The sequence below is a fragment of the Cetorhinus maximus genome, chromosome 15 (genome assembly GCF_964194155.1).
Source record: "Cetorhinus maximus chromosome 15, sCetMax3.hap1.1, whole genome shotgun sequence".
NCBI lineage: Eukaryota > Metazoa > Chordata > Chondrichthyes > Lamniformes > Cetorhinidae > Cetorhinus > Cetorhinus maximus.
Genome location: NC_135893.1, coordinates 18,235,252 through 18,257,044, shown reverse-complemented (window position 1 = coordinate 18,257,044; position 21,793 = coordinate 18,235,252). Strand labels below are relative to the sequence as shown.

The 21,793-nt window shown below is 44.2% G+C and overlaps 1 protein-coding gene across 1 annotated transcript; it reads right to left on the bottom strand.

Annotated features, from left to right (window-relative positions):
• Positions 1-5,405: 5,405 nt before the first annotated feature.
• On the bottom strand, positions 5,406-20,910 carry LOC144691176 (uncharacterized). The gene is made up of 7 exons (XM_078559241.1): positions 19,371-20,910; positions 15,094-15,215; positions 13,961-14,025; positions 9,963-10,162; positions 9,334-9,496; positions 7,182-7,346; positions 5,406-5,538 (listed from the first exon to the last, which is right to left on the bottom strand). Exons 1-7 carry the CDS (start codon positions 20,902-20,904, stop codon positions 5,433-5,435), a joined length of 2,355 nt encoding a protein of 784 aa, XP_078415367.1. The 5' UTR covers positions 20,905-20,910; the 3' UTR covers positions 5,406-5,432.
• Between the last annotated feature and the right edge of the window lie 883 nt (positions 20,911-21,793).

The window sequence follows — 21,793 nt, the reverse complement described above, 5'->3', positions numbered from 1 at the left end:
CCGCTGTATGAGTGCTGGATGGCGTTGGGACGCTCGCCCGATGTCATCACACGCTATTTTACCTCGAATGGGTCAGGACCGTGCCCACCCAATCAGCAAAAAGCTCTGCCCCATTATCCAGTACTGGAATGATGCGGCAAATGGAAATGCCACACAAGTGTAGTAACAGGTGTTCACCTGTCATTAGGATCTAAATTTGCATTTATGTAGTGCCTTTAACATAGGAAAACACCCCAAGGCAGTTTGCAGGAACATATTAGTCATAGGATCATCCTAAAGGAGGAGATGGAGGTAAAGAGGTGGAGAGATTTAGAGAGAACATTCCAGAGCTTAGGGCCTGGACAGCTGAAGGCATGGCTGCCAATGTTGGGCATGGGGATTAACGGTATCTGTGGTGCTTTTTGACGTGGCTTAGGAATCGGCAGATTCAGTATTCTCTGTTATAAGCTTTATCTGTAATTAATTAGCATCCTCAGATGGTGAAATAAATTGGAAAAAAAAAAGAGGTATTAGTAAAGGTGACCATGAAACTGTTGCATTGTTGTATAAACTCAACTGGTTCACGAATGTTCTTTAGGGAAAGAAACCTGTGCTCCTTACCTGATCTGGCCAATATGTGACCCCAGTCCCACACCAACCTGGTTGATTCTCATGAACCTGTAAAACCCCAATCTGGCCTTCATTCCATATGTATGGAGAGGAGAGAGCCATTGGAACCATCTCTGCCATGTTGTTAGCCATGGCTCCACTTTTCAATCCCAATTCCCCACCTTTTTTCCATTTTATTGGACACCATTGCTTCTCAGGTAAGCATCTCTCTCCAAGCATCTCAATGGTTTTATTTTGGTTGCGTCTTGGGCATATTGAAGTAACTCTTTGTGTGGCTAGGTTCTTCCCTGGATACTAAGGAGGAGTAGGAATACTGTTGATTCTTGACATCCCTTGATCCATGACGATGAGGCCAAATTCTGCTTCTGTATTAGTTGTGTTGGCATCACAGACTAATATCTGTATTCCACCAACATTTAGATGGGCAGCGTGAGCTAAACCAGGTATAACCTGCTGAGGTGGCAATTCTCATAATGAAAGCTTTTAAATGGCAATAATCTAAAAATGGGTCTTGAAGATTTACAGTGATAGGACTGTGACTATTTCCTTCGGCAATTTGTTCCGCTGTGGGATTGTCCTGGGAAGAAAATTGTTGATGCACCATCTTGGAAACAACTGGTCTTTGTAGTTTGTGTGGATGACTACCTCGTGTTTTGCTATTGCCGGAGGACACTAGATACTTGTTTCTGTCAATTCCCCGCAGTCCATTCCACATTTTATAGAAGATGGTCAGTCTATTTTACTCCCTCCTTTGCTGTAGTGATTTCCATTCCAAATCTTAAATCAAGGATATGACACTGGTGCATTTCCCTTCCTCATTCGTGCAGAATTGTGCAGCATGGCTTTGGATCACTTCAACCTTGTATATATCTCACCATGTAAGGATCCCACACACAACTTGCGTGCTCCAGGATTGGACAAACAAATGTGTGGAAGATATAACTCTGATATTTTTGTTGTAATGCCAAAGATTCCTCTTCAGAAATTGTTACCTTACCTCATTTAACCCTAAATCTAAGAGTGTCAGGACAATGTATTTCTACTTTACTGATCCATTGATAACGGCATAATAGCATCGTTACTAAAAGTGAGAAAACTGAGGCCGTCACAATGTGCTTGTGAAAGAAGAAACAAATACAATTATATAAACAAATATTTTATTTATATGTAAACAGTGCAACTGAGAACTTAATAATATTTAATTTACAACAAATATAAGAGTAATTGAGATAACAAAAGAGTTCAATATTAAATAGATTCTACTTCACCAAAATTTACATCATTTAAGTACATATATTCTGCTCCAACAATTGTAAAGCTGAAATGTATCTAATCCTAAATAGACAATTGATGTACTTTCCCTCAAGCATTCTACAAAACCCGATTGTAAAAAATTATGAAAATTAAATAGACTTTAAAGATATTGCTGTAAAATCAAGGTTTCAAATCTCACTGCTATTTATATAGTCAGTTTTCTCCCCTTCTCTACTGAAGGAGCTGCCTGTTATTAGAATATAGTTCCCCAAGTACCCTTTGGTATCTCACCTAAGGGGTAATATTTTGTATATGCATTGAAGCCAAATTGCTCCCTTTTCTCTTTCTGTTCTATATTCTGAAGCAAACTGGATGAGGCTACTGCTTTCCCACATGACCAGTGTCCACATTTGACTATTGGAAGCATCACATTTGAACCTGATTGTGCCCTTGCTAGCAGAGGTATGATCCTAGAGTGAAAAACCTGGCTGATTTTTATCTTGCCAGGAGCATGGTAGCTGACTGCATTGTGGCAACTGTTGCTCAGTTGAAATCAGGTAAAGGAGTACAGGCTGTGGATAGAATCCAGGGTGTCCTGACATGACTCGGTGCTGCACTGGGTTGTGCTGTTATCCATTTAGCCATCAACGAGCTACATTCCTGTTTTTGGATATTTTTGAATAAATTATTTTGCATTATGTTGGACACCAAAGTACCTACTATTCCTACAATATCCTCTTACACTTTGTTTAAAAGTCACTCTACTGGCCCTGGTCACATCGCTGATGATGTAGCTTTACAGTAACTAAGCAGTTTCTCTTGGAGTGGTCTATCATCATCACCACTCTAATTCTTATTATGTATAGAGATTTCAGGGATTTCAAGTAGTCTCTGTTCCCCTTCTATCTGCTCCCAAAGGTTGCCCATACACTGAACCTCTGCTCAAACACTCCCATTTGCCTAAGTATTTATAGGTGCTTTAAGAAAAGCTAGCATGCTATTTTGTAGAATTCAAAACTGAGAGACCCTTGTAACTTTCAAAAACGAGGGCCCTTGTGTGAATCATATCAAAAAATTACTGAACCTTCTGTAACTATAGAGACCTGAAATATTATATTGAAAAAACGAAATTGTAGCAAGTCTTATTTCATAAGTAATGCTCTTGGAACAAACAGCAACACTTTTGAACAATTTGATGTTTTCTAGATGTTTAAATTCCCTGGAACTAAAACATGTCCTAAAACCAGCTGCGTCAATGGTCATTGTCCATCGGGTGAGGGCGTAACCAGTTCTGGACGTTTGGCTTGTACCTGGCAAGGAGGAAACACATCATCACATGATTGATTTCAATAGTAATCCAACTTAAGTTCTCACCAACGTCCTGACCAATATTTAATTCTCAACTATCATCAGTAATAAAGAATATCGGGTCTTTAATGGCCTGTTGCATGCACAATTCAATTTACCTTGACATCTGTGTCCACGTTGTCTAAGTTTGGCCTCCAAACACCAGACCCCAAATCATCTTCAAATGCAAGGTGCTCATCTAGGCTGTAATTCCCTTGTCTCTTTCCCAGAGACTTCCCAGCATTTGGTGTCGGAATCACTGTGTTCATATTTGGAGAATGTGCAAATGGGGTGAAAGCATTAGACACATTAATGGCTTGACCACAACTTACATAAATGACAAGATAAGTCCAGTGAAGGGGAGTTTTGCTTCTAACAAAGCTGAATACTGATAAAAAATAATCAGTTGGTGAAATATGCATTGGCTTGTGCTATAATTAGCTAAGACCCCAAACTCCGTTTATTATAACGGAGGTGATGACCCATTGTAGACCACCTTCTCCTTGTTTGCCAGCAGCACTGGTGACATAAAGGTCTGAGGAGCACCTCCATGCATTTCATTGAGACTCATCCATTGCATGGGGGCCACAACTGCTGACTAATCTTGGAGGTAATCCAAAGTTGTTCAACCGTAGAAAATGCTTGCTGCTATGGGCTGCATGTGGAGTGTATCCAAGTACTTTAGCTAACCTGAGCTGCTCCAGGTTGGAGCTCCTCATTCATATACTACAGCCATAACTAGCTACGTCAACAGACAGATGCTTGCACGAGATATATTTGCAAAAAGTGTTCTGATGGCTCAGTTAGTACCTGTACCACCCACTGAGGCACTAAACCACTGTGAGGGACTAAGACCTCACCCTGTATTTTTTTTATATAAAACATATAGAGATATGTTCATTGCTATCTCTAAAAATTTCAAACTGGACAAAGACCCAAAATGGCTGTCTGTGACCCCAAACAAAAGAAGCTACCTGGCAGTATCGGAAAAACTCGTACCTCGTTATCCCTGAAGAGCTACTAATGACCCCCCACCCCCGCCCTGGGCTGCACAGACCAAATTCAAAGAGAGCTATACAAAGACCACCTGCACTTCATAATCCAGGCTGGCCAACAGGAGTCTGCCCGTCTGCCAAGACAAAGGGCCCCACAACCTTCCTTTCAATTCTTAATGGTTGAGACATTCAGCAATCTTAGGGACCCAAAAGAAGGATTCACATCCCTTGTCAAAGAAAGTTTGGAGAGGTGGAAGTCATGTGACATGGATCTCTGGCTTGTGGAACCAGTAATATTGCCTTGCTGAACTGGAAAGTCTCAGTCTGCATTTTTGCCATCTGATTAGCAGCCTCACAGACAAGGGGCTCTGGCCCAGGTTGGACACCTGGCCCCATCTACACCGCTGTTGGAAATTTTGTACCAGCGTCCACAAGATTGGTTCATTTCTGCATGCCTATCTCATCGTGTGAAGTCAACACCATGGGAAAAGTGAATTATCCAGCATCGGTTTTCAGCTCACCAACCTCCATGAAGGGATACCTCATTGGACTTTGACTCTGGTCACTGGAACCCACATGAAACAATATTTCTGTTCTTTGTGATCTCTGCACTGTAAATCTCTCTTTCCTCTATCCCTCTTTTACTATATGAATGCAAAGGAGGCAACATTGTGACCCTCGTCCTGTGTTTTCAGTGTGTGCAAATAAACTAACCCTTTGAGTTCATCCTACCTTGAGTTTGCTGTGGGGTTATTGATAGAAAATTGGATCACACAAAAGCTGAGGGATTGGGAAATACACCACTGCTTATAAAGGGGGAAACAAATCAAAAACAACTTTCTGTTTACAGATAGGTGGTGAGAGGAGAAATTAGTGCTGTTTAAATTACCCCCTCCCCTCCCTCTGTCTGTGATACCACATAGAACACAAAGGTCTCAGGCTCAGTCCTTACTTGGTATTGATTTTGATCAATCACAATCAGGCTGGCAGGAGGGGGCTTTCTACATCTCAAGCCTGTGACACCTCAAAAACTGAAAAGCCTCCTTACACACACTGTCCAAGCATCCACTGGAGAAACAGTTACTTGGATAAAGCAGCAGAGGACAAATAGTAATTACAAAACCTCAGATGGCAGAGGAAAAGAAATTGGGAGATATTAAAACATGGACATATAATGTTGCACATCATCAAACCACCTGGATGAAAGGAAAAGCATTAAACTATTTTCTACATGTTAAATTGAGATACATGTAGACACTTACCTGTTTGTTGGAATCTGAAATATTCTTCATCTATTGAATGCCACTTGAGTGAGCTACGATGATCAAAGCGCCTGAGGAGAAGAAGGACAGCTTTTTAAATGAGCTTTTCATTTGTTCTCAGGATGGGGGTGTTGTTGGCACGGCTGGTATTTATTGTTCACCCCTAGATAGCCTTGAAAGGTGACAGTGAGCAGCCTTCTCCTTGAAGTGCTATGATCAGTGTGGTGAAAGGCTACCACAGTGCTGTTAGATTGGGAATTCCAGGATTTTGACCCAACAATGATCAAGTAACAGCGATGTATTTCCAAGTCAGGATGGTGTGTGATTTGGAAGGGAGCTTGGAAGTGGTGATGTTCCCATGTGCCTGTGGCCCTTGTCCTTCTATGTGGAGGAGGTAATGGATTTGGGAAGTGCTGCAAAAGAATCTATACCATAGCACATTCTGCAGATAGTACACACTGCCGACACTGTGGGCTGGTGGTGGACGGAGTGAATGTTTGTGGATGAGGTGCCAATCAAGCGGGCTGCTTCGTCCTGGATGGTGCCAAGCTTCTTGAGTGTTTTTGGAGCTGCACTCATCCAGGAAAGTGGAGAGTATTCCATCACACTCCTGGGGACTTGATGACAACCTGAAGTGGTCTCCCGGTGTGTGCTGATTTATCAACACCTCTCCAGCTAATATCATCAACAACCAAACACCTGAAAGTGGCACCCTGGTCTGAAAGCATGAAGGCATCAAACATGTTAACTAATGATCTCTTTCAAGATGAACCACCAAGATAATTGGTCCAGATTCTGCATTTATCAACTCAACACTGAAGGTCTCTCCAGAGCTAAGCGCAAAACCTTGTTAAGGGAACTTAGAATGCAAGAGCTCAGTAATTTTACCCTCCAACAAAACAACTACTTGAACCTATCCCACACTAGATGTGGATCAATGGAATCCAAAAGATATTGTGCCAATAGTAATGCAAATATGGTAAACATATTCTGCCGAAGGGCCATGAAGGCTCGAAACGTTAACTGATTTCTTCTCCGCCGATGCTGCCAGACCTGCTGAGTTTTTCCAGGTAATTCTGTTTTTGTTTTGGATTTCCAGCATCCGCAGTAGCTTTTAGCTTTTTGTTTTTATCAAATATGGTTTAGTTGCATATACCCAGGCCAACCTAATCACCAAAGAAATATGAAGATATCCTGCTGGCTGACACCTCACACTTCTCTGTAACAGTCAGAGTGCTCATAACCACCATGGTCAACAATCATCCTGCCAGCCCTCAACAATCCAGCCATCTACATTAACAATTTCAACAGCCACTACTATATGTGGGGCTATCAAGGAGCAGACTGAGTGAATAAACAACTAGAAGACTGAGACGAGTCAGCTAACCAAGTCTGTTAGACCTGGGTGCAAATCCAGTTTAGGGTGATAGGATGAAAATCTTGTGTCTCCCGGCTGTAAAGATCCCAAGTGCAATGAGTTGGGAAGTTGGGTGTATTTGATGGGACTGTGTAGAGGGAACTTTATTCTGTATCTAATCTGTGCTGTACCTGCCCTGGGAGATGCAACAGTGTAGAAGGAGCTTTACTGTGTTATAACTGAGAAGGGAGTGCTTAATGGATGCTTGAATGGAACCTTTTCCACTCCCCAACATTGATATTCTTCATCAAAATGAACATAAAATGCAGCATTAAAAAGCACAAGGTTGATACATACCAGGATCTCTTTCTCCGACAGTAGAATATAACAGCAATGATGATGACAATTAGGAGGAGCAGACCAGATGCTAATACACCAAACAGCACACCATAGAATCTCGAGTTCCTTGAGAATGTTTCACAGTATTTCCCTGTATATTGATAAAAGTTATCAATATAACACCTGCCAGAAGAATTCAGAATGAAAATGGATGAAGTCAGTTGTAGATATGGTTGTCCAATGGATAGAAGATCATCCCAATAACCAGTCTGTGATATCCATGACCACCAATTGTGTAAATTAACAAACAGTTGATAGGGGTCAAACTCCACCAATAATTCAATCAATAAAGGTCTCACCTGGTGTGTTATACACACCGAGGAGATATCCTTTTGATTTTCTACTCTGTGCCGATTTAGCTAAACCCAGGCAGTGCCATGGTTAGGGTGTCAGGTTAGCCTCACTGCTCAAGTTTGACATGGGTCTTTATTTTCTCTGGGCAGGATTTTGCCATTGGTGGGCCCCACTGGCTTGGCAGCAGGCGGACACCCACTGGCTTGGCAGCGGGCGGACACCCACTGGCTTGGCAGCGGGCGGACACCCACTGGCTTGGCAGCGGGCGGACAGCCGACTCCCGCCGCCGAAATGGGGCCCGTCGCCATTTTGAGTGGGCGGGGCTTTAGCGGCCTTCCCGACAGGAAGCGCTATGTGCTGCCTGTGCGGGGGGGGGGGGAGGGAATCCCCAGCTGTCAAAGTGCGCTCTTTCACGCAGTGCACAAAAGTTAAAAAATAAAAAAATAAAAATATTATTAACATGTCCCCCTCATGTGACAATGTCACACGAGATGGGACATGTTAATAAAAACGACATAAACTTTATTACACTTTTTAAAAATGAACATGAAACTTCATCCCGCCAGTGGGTGAGGTTTCATGTATTATCAGGAGCCCGTTGGGGCTCCTGGCCTGCCCGCCAGCCTTAAGCTTGGACGGGCAGGTCTTTAATTATCTTAATGAGCCTGTCAATGGCCTCAATTGGCCATTGACAGGTCAGCGGGCGAACAGCTGGTTTTGCTGTCCGCCCGCCTTCCTAAAAATTTAAAGGGACCGGGATGATGTTGGGGGTTCCTCTTGACGTCATTCAGTGTCATTTTCCCCTCGGCGAGCGGGTCCCGCCCCCAAATCGCCGACGGGAAAATTCTGGCCTCTGAATCTGACGGTCATGGTTTCATTCCCCAGTCCCAAGACTTAAACACGTAATCCAGGCTGACACACCAATACAATACCGGGGGCCTGCTGCAATGTTGAAGGAGCAGTACAGGGGGAATGCTGCACTGTTGGAGGAGCAGTACTGAGGGACTGCTGCACTGTCAGAGGAGTAGCACTGAAGGAGTGGTGCATAGACGGAGGCGCAGTACTGAGGCAGTGCGGTATTGTCGAAGGAACAGTACCAAAAGAACGTTGCCTTGTCGGATGAGCAGTACTGAGGGAATGCTGCACTGGTGGAGGGTCAGGATTGATGGTGTCAAGCTGTTAGAGATACCACCTATGGAATGAAACATTAAACCAAAGGACCATCGGACCTTTAGGACCAATGTAAAAGTTGCATGGCACTATTTATAGAAAAGAAGGGGTACTCTCCCAGTTGACTGGCCAACATCTAAATCTCAAACAGCATTACTAAAATAGATTAATTGGTTATTTATCTAATTTGCTATTTCTGTGACACTGCTGTGCACAAATTGATTGCCAACGCTTCCCTATATTACAAAATGGTTCACAGTTCACATGTACTCCATTGACTGTGAGGCATTTTGGGCTGAGGATGTGAATGACAGTATATAAATGTCAGCTCTTTTTTTATCAGCCAGGATTCCCAATTCCGGTCAATCTCTGGTAATGCTTGTTGGAAAGGAAGTGTGTTTAGATGTAAAGTCTCAGGAGGAGCACTTGTGACCTCCTGATATGCACAGCCCATGCCTGAGGCCACTGTCAGCTGCATAGACTCATAAAATTAGCTATTCACTGTCTAAGTCCATACATGAAGAACGGGCAAATATACCATGTGTTGGAGGGTAGATAGTGCCAGTGGAATCCTACACCAGGAAGAGGCAGCAACTTCAGAAGAGGAGGGATGTTCATTGCAAAATAATGTACAATAGTCACTTACTTGCAGATAGGGCCAGATGCTTGATTGAGGCATTGTCCATTATAGTTACAGGATCCTGGATTTCTTTTGCAGGGTGCTTCACAGACACAATAATTTCCATTGCTGCAGTTCAATAGGTAATTAGAAAAGTTGAGACTGCATGTAGTGTTCAACTCTGTGATTTCTAAAGGAGTTAATAAATATAAAATATAGGTGTGTCAGGAATTTGGACATCTCACAGAGAGCACAGATGACGCGTTGCCTTCAGTTTAGAAGCAATGTCTTAACTCTTTACTGAGAGACCCAAGCGAGAGCAGAGGCCCACGGAGTATGGCACCAGCTAGGTCAGAAATAATAGAAAGAAAGACAAGATAGATCAAGGTGCAATGATTAAGTTAGGCCAAGCCAATTTTCTTCTTTTTCCATTCCCCTTAAGATTTTATCCCCTTGCTAGGATGTGGTTCCAAGGACAATATCTTGCAATTGTCCCTGTGACAACATCTGGCCACTCAAATGTGGAGGGCTGCAGGATTCTGCAGAGAGATGTCCTCTCGCATGGATCAGCACCTTCAGGACAGAAACATGGAAGAAAAGGGGAAAAGAAATTCAGCAAGTTTTGCATTCTCCATACCTGTGAGCGTAATACCTACTTTTGATCGGTGGAACTGGAACGTAAACATGAGTGAGAACCACTGTGTTACCCACAGTATTTGTGAGGTTATTCAGTGTATCCGTGGTGTTAACAATATTGAGCAGTGTTTTTGTTAGGTCATTGTTTAAATAGTTGATTTCTGTCTGATTGTTGGTGTAGTTATAGAGTCCACTGCTGTTTGTTATAATGCTTCCCATTCTATGGAGGAAGACAACTCAGGGTTAGATTACAGGATCTTCACACATTCCTGTTATGCACAAGGTGCAGGCACACTGGATCAAAGAACAACGTAACACTTTAATACAGAGTAAGGAAAGGAGAGCCTGGAGGTAAGGACGTGCAGACCTGAGAGAATATGGGGATGGAGCAACAGAGCAGTGGGAGATTTATAAGCAGCCAGAGAAGAAAAGAGGGCTGTTAACATTGTACAATTGCTTAAAAAGTGAAACTGAGTTATTAAAGGCCAGTCTGTCTAATCTCTGTGGTGATCAAATTATTGGAAACATTTCTGAGGGATAGTGTGAATTACCAATTAGAAAGGCATGGATCAATCAAGGCCAGTCAACATGGATTTGTTAAGAGGTCATAGGAACATAGGAGCAGGAGTAGGCCATTCAGCCCATCCAGTCTGCTCCACCATTCAATATGATCATCCACTTGAATGCCTTTTTCCGACACTATCCCCATATCCCTTTATGTCATTGTCATTTAGAAATCTGTCAATCACTGCTTTAAATATACTCGAGTGAGCTTCCACAGCCCTCTGAGGTTCTAAAGATTCACAACCCTCTGAGTAAAAACATTTTTCCCTATCTCAGTCCTAAATGGCTTCCCCCATATGCTGAATTTGTGTCCCCTGGTTCTAATCTCCCCAACCAGGGGAAACATCTTACCTGCATCTACCCTGTCTTTCCCTTCAAGTATTTTGTAGGTTTCAATGAGATCACCTCGCATTCTTCAAAACTCTAGACAATACAGGCTCAGTTTCCCCAATCCCTCTTCATAGGACAGTCTCGCCATCCCAGGAACAAGTCTGGTGAACTTTGCTGCACTCCTTCCATGGCAATAATATCCTTCCTAAGGTAAGGGGACCAAAACTGCACACAGTGCACACAGTACTCCAGGTGCGGCCTAACCAAGATTCTGTACAATTGAAGCAAGACTTTGCTACTCCTGTACTCAATCCTCTTGCGATAAGGGCTAATTCCTCATTCCTTGCTGTACCTGCATGTCTGACTAATTTGACTGAATTTTTTGAGGAGGTGGCACGTTTGATTTTAGAAAGGCTTTTGACAAAACCCCACATCGCAGACTGGTAAGAAAATTAAAAGCCCAAAGGATCCATATTGGTAAGTTGGATTCAAAATTGGCTCAGTGGTAGGAATTAAATGGTTATGGTGAATGGATGTTTTTGTGACTGGAAGGCTGTTTCCAGTGGGCCCCAGAGGGCTCAATGCTAGATTCCTTTCCTTTTTTTTATGTATATCAATGACTCAAATGATTAAGAAGTTTACAGATTATACAAAAATTGGCCGTGTGATTGATAGTGAAGAAGAAAGCTGTAAACTGCAGGAAGATATCAATGGACTGATCAGGTGGATGGAAAAGTGGTAAATGGAATGCAATTCAGAGAGGTGTGAGGTAATGCATGTCTGAAGGACAAACAAGGCAAGGGAATAGACAATAACTGCTAGGATTCTTAGAAGTGTGCATGGCCACAGATTCCTGAGAGTAACAGGACAGGTAAAGGTGGTTAAGAAGACATACAAGATGTTTGCCTTTATCAGCTGAGACATAGCATATAAGATCAGGGAAGGAATGCTAGGAAAACACTAACTAGGCCACAGTTAGAGTACCGTGTACAGTTCTGGTCACCTTGTTGCAGGAAGGAGGAGATCATGCTGGAGAGGGTACAGAGAAGATTTACAAGGATGTTGCCAGGACTGGAAAATTTTAGTTATGAGGAAAGGTTGGATTGCCTGGGGTTGTTTTCTTTGGAACAAAGGAGGCTGAGGGGAGATTTAATTGAGGTGTATAAAACTGAAGGGCCTAAATAGAGTGGATAGGAAGGACCTATTTCATAATAAGGCTTGGCTGAGAACCCAGAAATTCATTACTCTTGTTGAAACACCCCAGCCCAAAGAAAACATTGTTTGATTGACAGCTCTGGCTCTCTGATCTCTGATGTCAATTTCACAATGTTTATTTACATAAGGTTAAGTGGTTTCAAGGGCTAGCTGTTTCTGTTATTGATACGTTAAAGGGTCTGGATGGTTGACACTTTTATTGCCTTGTAGTGAAATGACTTTTCTTAACATAGTGGAAAGTAATGAATGAATGACTTGAAGCTTTTTTGTTACACCTCTGACTCTCACTATAAGGTTCATTGGTTCTATACAGTGTATAGGGAGCCGATGGGCATGGAAGTGCCATAGCTTGGCATAGGGGGTATGAGGGACCATGGGGGGAGGCAGAGTGCTATAGCCTGGCATAGAGGGTATGAGGGACCATGGGGGGGGAGTGGGTGGAGTGCTATAGCCTGGCATAATGGGTATGAGGGCTCATGGGGTGTGGGTGGAATGCTATAGCATGGCATAGGGAATATGAGGGACCGGGGAGGGGGGGGGGGTGGAGTGCTATAGCCTGGCATTGGGGGTATGAGGGCTCATGGGGGGTGGGTGGAGTGCTATAGCCTGGCTAAGGGGGTATGAGGGCTCATGGGGGGTGGGTGGAGTGCTATAGCCTGGCATAGGGGGTATGAGGGCTCATGGGGGGAGGGGTGGAGTGCTATAGCTTGGCATAATGGGTATGAGGGCTCATGGGGTGTGGGTGGAATGCTATAGCATGGCATAGGGAATATGAGGGACCGGGGAGGGGTGGGGTGGAGTGCTGTGGCCTGGCATTGCGGGTATGAGGGCTCATGGGGGGTGGGTGGAGTGCTATAGCCTGGCTAAGGGGGTATGAGGGCTCATGGGGGGTGGGTGGAGTGCTATAGCCTGGCATAGGGGGTATGAGGGCTCATGGGGGGAGGGGTGGAGTGCTATAGCCTGGCTAAGGGGGTATGAGGGCTCATGGGGTGTGGGTGGTGGCATGAGGCATGGGGAGTGTGGGGGGGGGTGGCGAGGGTGATAGGGATGTGAGGGCTGGATAGCCTTCCTGTTTTGTTTTAACCAGGAAGAGGTCCCACAGTGCCATGGCAGGCCTTTTAGACAGTCCATCTCGGCACCCAGCAGCCCCTGTGGCTGCTTCTGACCTTTTTCCCGGGTCAGCTGGCCAAACTCCAGCCCACACTCACCCCTGACAATGAAAATCCCATCTTTGTGGGCACTGGTGACGGACCACTGTGGAATTTTCCCGATTCCCTCTACCCACCTCAGTAATGAAAATCCAACCCTATATTTCAAAAGCATTGGTTGGAAACACTTTGGGATGTCCTGAGGTTGTGAAAAGCTATGCAGATGTAAATCTTTCTTTCTTTCCTATATCCCTTCCCCCTATAATCTATCTCCCTTATTTCCACGACCCTAGTCTTCTTCTATCCTGACTTGTGCTCTTTATGTGGAAAACATCCCAAGTGTAGCAGGATTACAGCTGGTGTTGAGCCCAATCCAACCTTACCCAATGTGTATACAAGGCAGTAGAGGGGAGGCGTCAGCAGGTACAGATCAGAAAGCTTGGCTGAAGCACTGAGACTAATTGTCTCACATACTGCAGCAAGACCGAGGTCAACAAATCTAGCACGTATGTAATCAAATTTTCACCCTCTGGTATGTGAAGTGAGCTACTCACTTCCTTTACTAACTGAGACAGGAGCCTAGATAAACATGTCTAAATCAGGTCTTTGTCTATATAAAACAAAGTACGTGACTGTAACGTGAAACATATAGAAGTTGGTGGATACATTAGTTCACTTGTTTGAGGTTTTGCCAGCCTCAGGGGAGCACTTTATTTAGGAACTCCTTGGTTAAAATGCTGAAGAGATTTTCCAAAACATACCGGAGTTCATTTATTGCCACTTTGTCAAAGTGTTTTGGTGAAGCCCTTCTGTACAGTGGGGTCAACTGTAAGAAACAAAGAAAGACATTCATTCAAACTAAAGCTATGGATCTTTTACAAAAATTATTGTAAGAAATGTAATTGATGACTGAATTTCAAAACAAAGATAAATAGAAAGTGGATACCTGGGAGTGAGTTACATGCTGTAATCTAGTTGGAGTTGAGGTGGTTTACATACAGAATAACAGGTACCTGGGAGTGAGTTACATGCTGTAATCTAGTTGGAGTTGAAGTGGTTTACATACAGAATAACAGGTACCTGGGAGTGAGTTACATGCTGTAATCTAGTTGGAGTTGAGGTGGTTTACATACAGAATAACAGGTACCTGGGAGTGAGTTACATGCTGTAATCTAGTTGGAGTTGAGGTGGTTTACATACAGAATAACAGGTACCTGGGAGTGAGTTACATGCTGTAATCTAGTTGGAGTTGAGGTGGTTTACATACAGAATAACAGGTACCTGGGAGTGAATTACAGGCTGGAATCTAATCACGAGATCGGGAAGTTTATATATAGAATAACAGATTCCTGGGAATGAGTCACATGTTGGAATCTGAATGTGGAGTCCAGGTGGATTATATATAGAATAATAGATACCCATGCGTGAGTTACAGGCCAGAATCTTAACTGAACAATTAGTATGGTTTATATATAGAATAATGGATACTTGGGATTGAGTCACTACATTAATGCTGTAATGACTGATGTGGTTAATGGAATGACAGTCTCCTATCTAAGTCTAGACACGAATGACAGATTTACTAACTGGTTAATATTGAAAAGTCTTTGAGAATCATGACCTCTGTTGTTTACATTTTAATGTAAAGTTTAGTGATAATGGTTATTTTAAAGTTTTTTATTCATGGGGAATTCAAAAAAAGCAGTTATTTTTAAGAGAAGCAGCCACCATGCTTAGTTTTTCTAAGCAATGTAACATGATAATGCCATTCAAATAGAGCTGGATCACTGGACCACAAAGATACTGATCTCTTTTCAAAATATTATTTATATAGACATATACATGAAATATTGGTGAATCTATTTGCTGTACATATGTAGACATTTGTACTCACCAGTTCAGTTAGTTTTCCAATGAGAATCCCATAGGCCTCAGATGAGGTGTTCTCCAGATTTTTATCCCAGGTGTTGTTTATCCAGAATGTCAGACTGACTTCCCTCTGTGGTGAGTTTGGATCTGAAGCAGGAGAGGAACAAGCAAGACACAGAGGGCATTGTATTAATGTCACGGGCCAACATACAAGTTGGAACATTCATTCATGAACACTTCAGCTGATTTGAAGTTGTTATCTCAGGGCGCAATGTTCCATTCTGGAGACTAACTGTGGTGGCAGGCGGGAAAGTTGATGTGATTCCTGCTGGGTGGATTTTTGCGCCTGATTTTCCACTTTTCAGTTCATTAATTATGCAAGGAGCTTGTCGAATATTGTAGCAGGGCGGACAGTGATTCGTCCGCCTCGCCGTTACCTCATGGGGTCAAAGGTCCTGGCACCATATCTAAACGGCACCCGCACAGACATTCACTCACATCAGGCTAATGTGTGCTGAAGGTCTAAATTAGCATGCCAACCAAACATTCCAAACCGTCTGCTTCACATTCAGCAAGGCCTCCCTGGGGATTCTCCTCCAGGCCGTCTAGGAAAGGTGAGAGGTCCTCTTTCCTCAGATGGGAGCGAGAGGTCCCCCCACCTGACCACGCCAGTCTGGAAGGAGTTGGCCAGGGAGGTCAGTGCCTGTGGCACCCAAAAAAGGACTGCCCTACAGTGCAGGAAGCGAATGAATGATCTGATGTGCTGTGCCAAGGTAAGTGTTCCTTTTACTCACTTCAAACGCACACCCTCATAAGGGCATCAGGCAGTCTAAGGGTTAGAGGCCACAGGGATGTCACACACTATCAGCAGATGAGACATCAGCACTGAATGTCTGCTAGCCACTTTAAGATCACCATCTCATGTAAGATCCTGCACAAACGGAGTCTTAATCCCTGACTGGGGAGAGCTCTGCACACATAGCAGGCATTCATGCTTCTGAAATGCTCTTTCATTCATAATGCCCACAGTCAATCCATTTGTCTTTATGCAGGACATGATCACCCATAACTGATGGGAGAGAGCCAAGACAGGAGGGGGTACCTTGGCACTGAGGATACTCTCCTCCCATGTGGAGCAGGCCACAGAACTGGCTGGTGAGGACAGAGATTGTTCCTGTGTGGAAAGCGAGATCGGCCTCCCCCAACAAGCCTGTGAGGGTCCATCCAGTATACATCGGCCACATGCGGACGACTGTGAGTGACCTATTGTATAGGAGCCTGCCTAGTCAATCACTAATTTTCTCTTTCCTCTGTTTCAATCACCAGCAAGAAAAGCCAATGGAAGAGTTCAAGCAAGCACCTCAGCCTCAGCTCCTAGGCCACCTCAGATGAGGATGCTGAGGAACCATCAGATGAAGACCCGCCACTGTATTCACCTACACCCTCCACCAGCACAGATACATACACCTCATTGGGTTCTAGTTCCAGTGTAGGCTCGGGTTCACAATCTGGTGATTACCTCATGGACATGTGTCCACAGCAGGCAGAGGCATGGCAGCCGATGTCTCTGACACTCGGAGGACTGTTGAAGACCAGGTGCCTGCAGAGTCCAAGCCCGATGACGAGCTGCTGGAATTGGCCCCGAGAGAAATGTTGGAGATGCAAAGACAGGCAGGGGAGCATCAGGCGCAGTTGTCAGAGGCCATCACCAGACTGGAACGAAGTATGGAGGAGTCCGTCCATGTTCTGTCTGATGTCATGGCTCCGGCATGCAAGTACATTGGAAACTCCATGGGAAGGGTGGTGGCTGCCTTGGAGACCCAGGTCCAGCAGCTTTTGTTGATTTGCATTCAAACCTACATCGCTCTAACCATCAGTGCATTCCAGCTGTGGCTAGGTGAGATGGGGACAGGACACCTCCACCTCCCTGCAGGTGCCCCTTCTCCTCAAGGAGTCAGGGAAGGGCCCTCGGGTACCCAAAGGGAGGAGGACCGCCAGCCAGACAGCCTGAGGTCATCCATTCAGGACTCTCCAAGAGTTTCCTGCCGCTCTAAATCCCCTCTGCCTGTGACCCCGTCAACTCCAGCGAGTGAAGCTGAGGATGGTGCACCTGCCCCAGAGCAGGAGTCCCTTAGCAGGCCAGGCCCCTCTGGGCCTTGGGCCTCTAGGGGATGCCTGCCAAAGTCATCTCAGACTACAGGGCATAACAGTCAGCAGGCTGCCTCCACCTCTGCTGTCGGGCCTCCCCCTAGATGTTAACAGTACAATTAGAAAAAATAAGAAGTTTTAAGAGCACAATGGTGGCATGAGCATTCATTCACCGTACATAATCTGCACCAATGTAAATATTGTCTGCTTTTATCCCTCTTCAAGTCTCAGATATTGAATGGCTAATCGATGTAATGTAAGGTTCCGTGTTTATTCAAATGTACAAAATGAACCCCCCCTTGCCAATTATCTCCCATCTTGTTCCTCCGTTTCATTCAGTCTCACTCAATTTCACCACAGTGATTCACCTTTTGCTCCACATCAGTGACATGAGGCACTTATGATATCAAAATGATGGCTGGACAAAACACACGTAACTCTTGCATCTTAGGCAGACATTATGTGACCTCATGAGAATTGTTGATCAATGTTAGTGATTATACTGACAATGTTACACTGAAGTCTGCAGTATGTGGATGTAAAAAATATTTGTCATGACCAATGTTGGAGTCTTTTCACCCAAATGCACTTTGCAATGGCGTTTATTTTACGACTGTGAGGTTTTGGTTAAATTAGTATTCATCGTGAACCCTTTAATGTTGATGTCCCCATGCCCTTTGTCGATCTTACCCCTCCCCTTCTCGAGACCACATGCACCCTGACTTTCCGGGACATCCCCGCTCCTGCCCCCACCATGAGACCATTCAATACCTCCCCGTGATTTTCCAGTTATCGACTTACAGGATACAGATGCCTCCCTTGACCATGACAGTGCCATCTGCCTCACAGTACCATGTCTCGAACCTCGAGGACCAAATTCCTTAGGTAACTGACAACACCTTGCACACGCATGTTGTGCACAATTGTCATTGCCCAGAGAGGCCTTCCTTCTCCCAAGACCGGGACCAAGACATGTGTGGCATGCAGCGCCCTGTAACATGGCCTGCACAGCCCCAGGACATTCTACTCAATACTCCCCTGACAGCATGGCCTCAGTCACAGGACAGTCTCTTACTCTTCCTTGGCGAGTCTTATAACTCTTGCCCCAGGACAGTCTCTCACTACTCAACTTTGTTCATTGACCACCCCATGGTCCTGCCTCTGTCTTGCCCTTTCTGTCCATGTTCCACGCCCCCCCAGTCCTGTCACAATCTTTCCCCCTTCCTGTGTTCCCCTCCCCCCGCCTCATGCCTCCAGTCTTGCCTAGGTCTTCCCCCTCCTCTCCCATGTTCCCCCCCACTCCAATCCTGCCTTGGTCTCCCCACTCCCTGCTGGTATTGCCTCCCGTGCCCAGCCTTAGTGCAGCTTGATACAGGCATCCAAAATCTTGCAGCAGTGCTCTTAAAGGTAGGTGATGACAACATCATTTATATATGCATGCCATTTATATATGGTCAGGAAAACAGACCATTCTAATTATTCACTGGCGAGGCACTTAATTTGGAGGGGGAGCCTCATTCTAGTGAGTTGGCCTTTTAATGAGCATTTATGAGATGCAAATGAATGCAAATGTGGTTCCCGACATTGAGCAGCGGGAAACTTGACCCACCATCAAAGTCGGGAGAACAAAATTCCAAACTAATTTCCCGCTGGCGGGAAACTGACTTTTTCCATCATGCCAAATTTAGTGCCCCCACCCACCTCGATTCCCACTGTTGGCAGGAGTGGAAAATTCCACCCTCAATGCCCTCTCCTTTGTCACACCCTTTATCTTGTGATGGGTTACAATGCCACCATTGCTTACTGAAAGACCTATTCTTCATTTGAAAACCCAAATCATGATATTTGACAATGGGCAATATCACAAATCCAATCCTCAGTTTTCCTGACACCCACAGATTCAGATTTAAGCATAGATCATCAGACAGCAATTGAAAGCAAGACAGTTGGCTGGCTTTACCCCTCCCTTCATTAGAAGCATTGAGATCAGTTATACTGCCCCAGAGTGATCCTGTAAGTACAGATAGCAACTCAGCTGTCAGATTAACTGTCTGTTACATGTTTTGGTCTAATTAAAAGGTTACACTGTCAGAATATAAAAACCAGCAGAACCAAAACAGTGAAACCCCGCAATTTGCAACAGTAATAACATACCTGGAAAAGCTTTGGTGTCATTGTATCCATTTTGACACAGTTCTCCATAAGTAAATGACGGACAATGGCACACACAACGATCTTCTGTTGCAGCACTTGAATTACACATTCCTCCATTTTGGCATGAGCATTTGCTACAGTAGTCCATTGTTGTTGCCAAGGTAGAGTTTGTGGGCATTGGACGAGATGCAATTGGCAATGTAGAATTAGCAGAACTGACAGGATTAATTTTCGTTGAATTAGTTTCAACAGATGAATATGAAGTTGTTGGTCTTTCTTTCTTGAGCGTGGAAGATGAAATAAGTGGTTTGGTAGAAGTTATATCAGGCTGAGGTTGAGTGGTTTTTTCATTGGGTATGAGGCTGGTGGATCTTTGAGGAACAGAAACACTATGCGTTCTTGTTTCATAAGATGTTGATTGAGCTAAAGAAGAGCCTTCCTTTCGGGGAGTCGTCAAATGTGATTGAGATGGGCTGGTTCTCTGAGTTGGGAAAACTGAAATAGGCATGGAAGAAGGTTTTTTGCTGCCAGTAGATGAATCAAAGGGGAAGGTTGATTCTTCAGAACGAGAAGTAGCCATATTTGAAGTTACATAAGAAGTGTGGGTTTCTGCAGTGAAAGGTTGCCGAGATGAGAAGGTGGATTCTGACGTACTGAACGTTTCGGTAGTAGAATGGAAAGGAGAGGGGGGAAATTGCTCAGTAACAATTGGCAGTCGTTTTGACGTAGAACCAGGAGAAAATGACCTCGATGATGGGGCAGAGGATGATGTTTTAGTTGCCGTAGTGGATGATACTTGTGTAGATTTTACATGGGCACCTGAAGAAGTTATTATTGATTGGATGAATATTGCTGTGGTGTGTGATGATCTGTCTTGTACTGGAACTTCATGGGTTGCAGATGAAGTCTGAGGTACTGAGGACATTTGTGTGCGCATTGGTACAGTACTTGATGAAAAATCACTGTTGGATGTTATTTGTGTTGTCATCAGGTTGGCTGCTGATGAAGTCTCAGTTAATAATGACCCTTGTGTAGAGAGTGGAATAGTATGTATTGTACTCTCAGTGATGAATGGTAGTATTGTTGTTGTTGGATGTGGTTCTGATGCAGCCTCAGTCACTGATGAGACATGCGATGGTATTGTACTTGTCTTGGGTGAACTCCTGGTGCCAGCTGATATATTTGTTGATGCTGGATGGGTTTCAGTTGAGTTCTCCAACACTGATGACAACTGTGTAGAAGGAGTATGGGCTGTTGAAAAAGACTCAGTGATCAATGATACTTGGGTTGTTGTTGGATAAATTTCTGATGCAGACTGAGGTACTGAAGCTTCTTGCGTTGTCATTGGATGAGTTTCTGATGAGAATGTTGCGATTGAAGAAACTTGTGTCACTGTTGGATGTGTCTCTGATGAAGACACGGTTACAGCTGACACTTGTGTTGGTGTAGGGTACATTTCTGATGAAGGCAGAGTTGTCGATGATACTTGTGTTGGTGTTTTAGTTTCTGATGAAGTCTCAGTTATTGATGACATGTGTGTCATTGTTGATGGATGGGATCCTGATGAAGTCTCAGTCATCGACGACAGTTCTGCTGCTGTTGCAGTGGGTTCTTCTGAGGACTCAGTCACTGACGATACTTTTCTCGTTTTTGTATGCATTGCTGATGAAGATTCAGTTACCAATGACACAGGTATGTTTGCTGGGTAGGTTTCTGATGAAGATTCAGTGACAGGCGGCACTTGTGATGTTGTTGGGTGGGGCGCTGATGAAGAGTCAGTTATAGATGACATGTGTGCTGTTGTTGAACTGGTTTCTGTTGACTCAGTTTTTGATGATACTTGAGTCCCTGTTGGATGAGATTGTGAAGAAGCCTCAGTTATTGGTGACACTTCAGCTGTTGAATGACTGATTTCTGATGTAGAAGCAGACTCTGATGTGCCTTGTGATTTTGAATGGGTTTCTGATGTGGATGCTGCATTTGATGATGGTTGTATTGTTGTTGGATGTGTCTCTGATGAGGACACTGTTACTGCTGAGAGTTGAGTTGGTGTAGGATACACTCCTGATGACACCTCAGTCTTTACTGATGTGTTTGACATTGTTGGATGGGTTTCTGATGAAGCCCCAGTCACCTGTGGTGTTGGTGAAGACGTCTCTGCTGAAGATTCCATCGTGGATGATAATAGTGTCATTGTTGGTTGGGTTTTCGATGAAGTTTCAGTTACCAGTGATACTGAAGAGTTTGTTGGGTGCGGTTCTGCTGAAGACTTGGAGATTACTGAAGGTTGTGTCATTGTTGGGTGGGGCGCTGATGAAGACTCAGTTAAAGATGACATGTGTGCTGTTGTTGAACTGGTTTCTGATGAAGATTGAGTTACAGGTGACACTTGTGATGTTGCTGGACTGGTTTGTGTTGAAAAC

Bases quoted from the DNA above. Each gene is read 5' to 3' on its own strand.
- LOC144691176 (XM_078559241.1), bottom strand. From the start codon at position 20,904: ATGTCATCAATAACTGAGACTTCATCAGAAACTAAAACACCAACACAA. The intron at 10,163-13,960 runs GTATGTTTTGGA...CTTCCTCCATAG, and splicing joins GTGGCAATAAATGAACTCCG to AATGGGAAGCATTATAACAA. The intron at 5,539-7,181 runs GTATGTATCAAC...TCTTCTCCTCAG, and splicing joins TGTCGGAGAAAGAGATCCTG to GCGCTTTGATCATCGTAGCT.